General features: G+C 25.1%; 1 protein-coding gene across 6 annotated transcripts in view; it reads right to left on the bottom strand.

Moving 5' to 3' along the window:
• Positions 1-5,344: 5,344 nt before the first annotated feature.
• Positions 5,345-9,112, bottom strand: part of LOC102676966 (myocyte-specific enhancer factor 2) — a 50,902-nt gene continuing 47,134 nt past the window's right edge. For 4 of the 6 annotated variants that reach the window (XM_006617636.2, XM_006617634.2, XM_006617635.2 and 1 more), the window contains 4 exons: positions 8,064-8,199; positions 7,536-7,792; positions 6,918-7,102; positions 5,648-6,101 (listed from right to left, as the gene is read on the bottom strand). In XM_006617636.2, coding sequence (XP_006617699.1) covers positions 5,648-6,101; positions 6,918-7,102; positions 7,536-7,792; positions 8,064-8,199 — 1,032 coding nt within the window. Of the gene's footprint in view, positions 6,102-6,917; positions 7,103-7,535; positions 7,793-8,063; positions 8,200-9,112 lie in introns of all 6 variants that reach the window. The other 2 variants (XM_031511416.1, XM_006617632.2) reach the window with 1 other exon arrangement.

Raw genomic sequence — 9,112 nt, 5'->3', positions numbered from 1 at the left:
ATTATTCCTTCTATCTTTCTAATATATTTTTTTATTTTTATATATTAGAAAGACAATTTCAAAAAAAAATAATATCGATAGATCGATTAGACGAGAAATTCGATAATAAACACGGTTGATAGTAAATAATAAAATGGCGGTATTCTTGAGTTTTATCTTTAAAAATGTGATGTTACATGTGGCTTTACAGATATGTTCAGTATTTTTAAATTTACTTTTACATACGTATATATATATACATATATATTTTATGTATATTATTAAATTTTATCATTAGATTCACTTTTATTCTGCAATATGTGGCTAGTACATTTATATTTTCATGTTAATTAGTTCAGTTTTCCATGTCTTCTAACCTTATTTTCTTGTTATCTATTCCTTTTTTAATTAATCATACTCATACATTTTCTCAAAAAGTGATACTTGTACCATGTATTATCTTAATGATCATGTTATACATTTATATATATATATACACTCATGTCGATTTTATTTTGTTTTAATTTTTAATTCAAGTTATAATATTCATTTATTGGATACTCAATTCGATTTTTTGCGATCTCTACAAAAAAAATGACCGAAAAAAAAGAAGATATTTTATGATAATTTGAGACTGTAAAAAAATAAAATAAATATTTCGAATTTTTAAAATTTTTTAATATTTTTTTTATTAGTATTATTATTTTATCATTAAGAATGATGTTTTATAGATGAGTTCGGTTATGTTACAAAATATTAACTACTTTTTATATTTTTATGTAATATTTTACAAGAAAAACTATGAAAATCTATATTCGATCTTTTATTTTTTCTTTCATTTAATGATTTCATTAAATGATATATAAATAATATTTACTTAAGAAAAGTCTTATTTTCTATAAGTTGATCAAAAAATTTTACGATGCCTCAGTTTTACAATTTTTTACGGAATAAATAGATCATTTCGTAATATTTTGAATAAAAAAAATCGTTTGTTAAAAACGATTGATTCCCAACGATAGTTCACAACAATTCGTTTTCAATGGTATCAAAGGTTAATAAATCGATCTGTTAACTAAATTTTTTTTATATATTTACAACATTTTTCTTTGCATTATATATATATTTAAAAAATAATTTAAAAAATATCAAATTATCAGTATCATTAAAATATGACGAAAAAAATTTTAAATATATTCGAACGTGTAGGATCATCAAATCATTTCAATTTTCAAATTTCAATGATGATGCTACCATAATAAAACATTTGAAAAAAATTTTGAATATTTAAATGCCAAGCCAATTTTCTATATATATATATATATAGAAAATTGTTCTCTCGTTTAAAACGATTATAGTTAATTATATATAAAATTCATCTTTTTCCACGAATGTTTTATAATAAAAACAAAGAAAAAGAAGAATAAGGAGAAATTATTAAAAAAAATCGAAGCGAGCATCCATTGAGTTTCACACGCGGCCAATAAAAACGATCTGTGTCCAACAACTTTGCTCTCGTACAAAAAAGGCTTTAACTCTGGTTCCCTATATTTTTTTGTATTCTTTTTTTCTTTTTTTTTTAAATTCCTGTATGTCCTATAATTTAATGCATTCTAAATGATGGTCCATTTCGTTTCACAGCATTCCAACAATTTCAATTATAGTCTCCGAGCTTTCAACTATAATATAATTGCCGACACTACGATATTTTTCGTTCAACTCTTGCTAAGGCACAATCGTTCGATCAATATTAAAGGACATGAAATTATTATTTTTTCTTAAATCAATTTAACTAATTTAACTTAGAAAAGATATTCAAACTTCAAGAATAAACTGTGGTATCACTTCATATTTATCTATTATTACTATAATCGATTATCAAATATTTAACATTAGATATAATATATAACAATAAATAAGAGAATAATCTTTGATTAACAGGTTAAAATTTATGTTTTAACAAGAGAATAAAACAGATATATCATTTAAAATATTATTGATTCTATATTGATCTCGATTATGCCCCAATCAAGAACATACACATCAAATACGTATTTGCGTATATGTGAGTATAACTTATGCATACTTTTTTTATCGTCATATTAAAAATATACATTAAAATGATACGCACAATTGTGTCGTTAACGTACACCATTTAACAAGTTCCCTACCTTAAGAGGTATCACTACGTATTTTTTTATTTTTCACTTGGGTATTTTACAATAAAATAGATCGGTAAGCAAATCGTAATTCTTGCCTTATTACGAGACCATGAGTACTGGTGGATCAGGTAAAACGATTTCTCAGACAGTCTAATGTTAAGAATATATCTAATAATTGGTAGATTAACTACATATATATTATAAATATTATATGCTTCATAATTTTGTATAAAATCTATATACATTATAATTGAAAATTGATTTTTATATTTTGTGCACTAAGGGTAAAAAATTGAAAGAATTCATATTATATATTTTCATAAGTTTAAGATGTATATAATATATTAATATAATATTAATATTAATATATTCTTAAAAAACCATAAACTTCTTCAATATCTTATATTTTATTTGTAATGTCAAAATATAAAATAAACAAGATCTTTTATTTTATTTTAATCAAGTTAAAAAAAATTTTATAAAATCATTTTTTAAAATATAAAAAGCTTATCAATTGACTCAAATTTATGATTAATAATTATATCTTGTGCTAAATTCATTCAACGAATCTCTATGAGATTTTACATATTATTATTCTTACTAATTATAAATATGAAAAGTTTGTGCAAATTACTTTGCCTTATACAAACAAATGAAGCACATAATAACACTGGGTTTGAAATATCGCTGAGAAATAATCGTATAATGTCAAATAATTAATAATATAATTAAGAAGTAATTATATTATTCAGAGATTTTGAAAGATCCACCTACAATGATTTAAGATCTGGAACCGATGCAATCGTATCGCAGGTTATTTTTTAAGGATTTACTTCAGGCATGTACACTTAAGAGAAATATATATAATATATCGATATATATATATATATAATATATATATATATATAATATCAGTTCAAATACAATAAATTTTGCATCAATAGGAAAATGTTTAATAACTAGTGGAGACATATATATATATATATATACTTTTTTTTTTAATACATTAAATCTTACTTTTTTCGTTATGAAAAATAACAATTTCTTTATACTTTTTTTTCTTTGATAAAAAAGTGTGTTGGCTAAGAGATTGCACTTTGTGATCATTTTAAAAATTTGTGATTAATCATTAGTGACTATACATTATATATCTTATGTTTCACACACCGATTGTTCGTACAGTCATCAAATATATTTCTAATTGCAACATTAGTAAAGAAACAAATCAATATCGAAGATTCATACGATTCTTCTTTCTTTTCCTTCTTTAACTTACGTATAATATAATCTTCGGTTATAATAGAAGCAAGATTGATTTGCCAAGTTGTTAATTCGTCGACGAAGTGTTGTAAAACAAAATCTATAATTTTACTAATAACATGGATATTATAATTTTTCTATTCTTTCTTATCCTTTTTTTATTTCTCATTTTGTTCAATATATTTTATTTTATTATTAGTCTATTTTTATCATATCTTTTCGTAAGATATATATTTTTCTTTTACACATAATTCGTCGACAAGTCATCTTTTGCAGACAACGTGAACAAGTCAACCTTGCAGGAGGGCAACATGTGGTGCCAGGCACTATTTATTTATATACCATTCGTGTATTCCATTAATAACGTTAATTAATTACAGTAATGTACCAAATACGACTCTTGAGAACAGTTCATATCAGGATACATCCTGAGATTGAGTAAAGCATAGGCTGAGACCATCTTGAAAGCAGTTTTATTTAGGAAGAAGATTTTCTGTACTTTACAATTGCAACCCTATATTGCCAACTAATCATCTGGATTTCACTAATAAGCATTTTATAAGATATATTAATAGATATTCGTTCTCTATATTTCACACTTAATTTAATTGTGATCCATTCTTATAGAAAAATTGTATGTGCAATAATTATTAATAATTATTGTATTTAAATGCTGTTCAAACAAATTTATTAATTCTCATGTATTATTTGAAGATAAATGCTTGCAGAAGTGCAAGCTCTCGTTGTGTACGATTTAGGCATTAAGGGTTGCAAAGTATCTTCCTTCTATGTCTTTCTTTTTCTTTTCATATCAAATGTGCAAAATACTTGTGGAAAATGTATATAATATATGTATATATGTATACATATATAAGTTCGTGTGTATATACTTTTCTTTCTTTTCAACATTATTAGATGCTTATTTCACATACAATATGTATGTATCTTTTCTATCACCTCATAATGATCAATATATTAATTTCCGAGCATATTTTTTCTACAGAATATCGTATTTATTTTGAGTACAGTAGCCGATTAATCATTCAACATTTTTTTTTTCTATTAGCGGACATAGACCGTTAATTATAGTTCGCTAACGAAAAAAAAAAAAAAAGAAAAAAAACTCCACTATTTAAAAACAAATCAACATTTAACGATTCTTTAAAATAGATGAGTTAATACACATATGAGTGTGAGTATAATATATTTTCTAATAATATGTTTGAATGATTTTTTTTTATGATTTAAAGAGTACAGTACTTTTTTCAGAGTAAAGGAAAAAGATATTGCATTAAAAAAAGAAGAAAAAGAATTGTAAAATTAAAATTTATATACTAATCAAATATCATTATTCTCTGACTAGGTATTCAATTAAGAGAGAAATAATGTTTATTGCTCTCGATATTAATTAAAAACATCAATTAACGGATTATGCCGCGGATTGTATCTATCTACCATTATAACGCACAAAAAACAAGTAACGAAGTACATTTATTTATAAATCTCTAAATTGTGAAATCATTAGACATTCGCAAGCTCTTAGAAATTCGGTTGTTGATGCACTTAACCTCCGAAATGCTATACTCCCGGTTTTCATGTCTTAATATCCGTCCTAAATGTACCGCCATTTCCTTTCTTTATTTCGAAAGGAATAACCTTCGCCATAGCAACAAGTATCAAAGACACAATATGCCATATCACGAAGAAAATGACAATGAATTAATGAAATATATACAAACAATTTTCGTATTATATACATGAAAATATATATATATATATATATATATATATATATATCATATATATATAATATAATATAATATAAAATATGTATATATATATATACATATACATATATACATACATATATATATATATACACATATATACGTGTAACGCTTCAACATTATGGCACCGTTATTTAATCGTCAAACAAATGTATCTTTATATTTGTATGTACGTGTCCATGTATGTGTTTGTATGTATGTGCGTGCGTGTGTATATGTGTAGACTTTAAAATATATAAACAAACTTGTATTCTTCGTCCAGCCAAGTTGGATTTTTGCGAAAATCGTTTTTCATTTCACGCGCGCACCCAACCACAAGAAAAAAAAGAACCATGGCCGAACGTGTGTAAATAATATAACGAGTTTTGACTTTGAGTTCCGGAACTTCTCACAAAAGCACTATATGCCGTTGTACGTTGAGGTATGAAACGATCGAGCGATTAACTGTTACGATTGATATTAAGTCGCCCAGCCCTCAGTGATCCTGGAACGCTTCATAAGTGGTCCGTTCTCATAGTCTGAGTTGTTCCCACCATTTCCTCCGGTATTCGAATGACTCGTTCGAATGTCCGCCACCGTTGCACTACCTGGAGAAGGAAGATTTGTCGGTGTTATACTTCCGGAGTGAGACGGCGGTGGATTACTGCTAGGTCTGTTCGACACAAGATTCAACGATTGTGGGCCAGGATGAGGTACATGATGTGGAGGTGGTGCACCGGTACTCGACGAAGGTCCAACATTTAGGGCTGTATGATGAAGATTGCTGGTATTACTCGGCCCACTACTATTTGAGCCACTGTTACCACCGTGAGGATCTCGAGGTGGACTAATCGGTTCGCTTTTTATTTTCACTGGTAATGGCGATGTGGCAGGCGGTGGTGTACTACTTGATACGGCTAGATGAGGAAGACCACTGCAATAATGTTGGAGATATCAGATTTGCAAGAAAATTGATTGTTATTAATACTCTGAGAGAAAAATAGATATATATATTGATTAAATTTTCATTAAAATTAAATTTTATTCTTGTCCTGAATTTATTGCGAAAATAAATTATTATTTTACATATTCTTTAACAATTGAAACATTATATAAATTTAATATTCGTAATATAATATTCATCATTCTAAGTAATCAAAATGATTATTTGATTTAAATATTAATAAATAACATTATTTTTGCCTCAAATTTTTATGTCTTTTACCAAAAAAAAATTTTAGTTAATATATGAACAATTAATATATGAATAAACGAATAACATAATTTAACATAAATAAAATTTTAAAAATGAAAATGGGATGAAAAACCATTAATATATTTATTGATATGCTGCTAAAACAACATAAATTATTCAAACAAGAAAAAAAACTATAAAACTCCAGTAGACATTGTTTGATATTTTTATCCTCAATTCAGATATAAATATAGAGTACACATTAGAACAAGTGGCGTCGTTATAAGTATGATTAAACTTTACAAATACTTTTCAATCTTTTCTTAAGAGTTTATATTATAAATTTGTTTCTAATATAATTATATTAAATAAAATAATATTATAAAATAATTATGTTATAAAATGGTTTCTAAATTGTTTTCTAAACGGTTTTTTTTAAAGAAATGAGATTTTTATAAATTTTAGTACAATATTTAGAACAATTTTTATAATAAATATCAACTGGATATATAGTTTTTTTTCACAATAATATTTAAATTGAAATTTTTAATTTACCTGATACTGGACATGGTGGCTGCCGAATACATTGATAAGTCATCAACGTACCTCTGATGAGACCAGGCTAAACTTCCAAGGTCCGAGGAATAATCGGTAGGTCCGAAACTAGAGTATCCGGCTGGAACTGATGGTGTTTGCAATGCTACTACTGGTGTATTTAATGCAGATTGTGTATGGCCACTCTATATATTTAAAAATAAAATAAAAATCAAATAATATTAAATATTATTGAACATAATTTTTATATATCTATCAATTTTTATATATTTATGTTACTATCTATGACGTAAAGTTACACATATATAATTAGATCATTAAATTATTAAACAAATTTTATTAAATAAATTCTAAATAACATTTCAAATTATGTCATTTTGAACATTGAAATCTTAACAAATACATAAATAATATAATTATATTATTAACAAAGATTTATCCAATTTTTACGATTTTTTTCTATTCAGATTATAGATTTAATAATAAAAAAAATAGAAGTTAGTTTTATTTTAAAAAATTAAAAAAGATTAAAATAAAAATACTCAATATAAAAAAATTATGTAATGATTTTAAATTACTTAAAAATATAAATTGAAATCAAGTATAATGTATACTAACATCATAACTAGTATCTTCGGAGAGAGGCTGTGTAAGAGGTGTTGGTATAACTACTCGAAGATTAGTCCTGTGAGGATGAGGCGGCGGTGGAGGAGGTGGAGGTTGCGGCGAATGCCTAGACGGATTACTGCCTTTGTTTGCACTACCTCCTCCAACTCCTAATGCCGGCGAAGGACCTGGACTAGGTGAACCTCCTAATGGTGATGCTGATGGTGGATAGCCATTACTCATTTCCAACATTCCTCCTGGTGGATACACTAAATACAATACAAAAAAATATAATTAATGTTGATTTTTTTAAAAAGAAAATATCATAACAATAAAATCATGATGTAATCACAAGATCACATAATTATATTAATAATAAAATATAATAAATATTTGAATTTTTTATTTGCTGTTATTGTTATTTATTAAATTTCTTTAATAACTAATTTTGTTTTTAATTAATTCTTTTTTTCTATATATAATAATAATTAAATTTATTTGATAAATTATATCAGTGTATTAAGTTTATTAATCAAATACCTGAATCTGTTTCAGAAGATGATGGTCTTGGAGAAATGCTGGTATGCGCTATTTGAGGACTAGATCCAAGTAGAGATTCGCCATAACTATTCACTGGTACGGATACAGGTAGAGAGTAATTAGATTGTCCCATTGCCTGAAATTGTATTAAATCAACGCTAATAAGATCAATACAATATTCAATAATGATAGATTACAAAAGAATTGATAAATATATCTTTATTTAAAAATTACATCCTTCATTATTCTCTTGCCTACTTCTATTACATAAAATTTAAAAATAAACAAAAACATATATATAATATATATAAAACACACAAAGAAAATACAAATGCAAATCGATCTTCATCTTTTGTATAAATAAATTTCTATAGAAATGAAACTTATTACAATTTTAAATCTTTTTATGTTTATTATAAATTAAAAAAATCTTACATAAAAAAAATTTAAGAAAGAAAAAAAATAATCTATATAATAAAATATTCTTATATGTAAAAGGTATAAATATAATTTTTTAAAAATTCTGAGAATTTTAAATTCTAAATATTTAATCTCTTTGTTTGCTAAAATAATTATGATTACCATATTAATTTTTTCCAGATGAAGTTCGATGCAATATATATAATAAATTGAATAAATGAAACAAAAAACAGATTAACTAATCAGAGATATCTGATTTAAATATCTATCAATAACATCATTTAGGAAAATGAGCTGACTGTTTTGTAAACTTATAGTATATATACTCGATAATAATTTAAAGAGTGCGAATTAAATCGAATCTGCGTCATTGATTTGACTGATGAAATTGCTTGATAGCGAATTGTTAAAAGCTAATAAATATAATCAGGAATAACGAATTGTTCCTAGTCATGTGAAAACTTCGAGTTAGAGATTCCCAAAGTAAAATAACAAGAAGAACAGATGATTATAAACATCTAATTGTTATGAATTTCAAAATGATAATAAAAAATAACATATTTTTACATATTATATAGTTTTTGAGAATTACTAAAAAAAAACATTTTTCTTTATTTATTTTTCACACT

Source organism: Apis dorsata, unplaced genomic scaffold, assembly GCF_000469605.1.
Source record: "Apis dorsata unplaced genomic scaffold, Apis dorsata 1.3 scaffold_317, whole genome shotgun sequence".
Classification (NCBI taxonomy): Eukaryota; Metazoa; Arthropoda; class Insecta; order Hymenoptera; family Apidae; genus Apis; species Apis dorsata.
The sequence above is the reverse complement of the archived record's forward strand: the minus strand, read 5'-3'. Positions and strand labels throughout refer to the sequence as shown.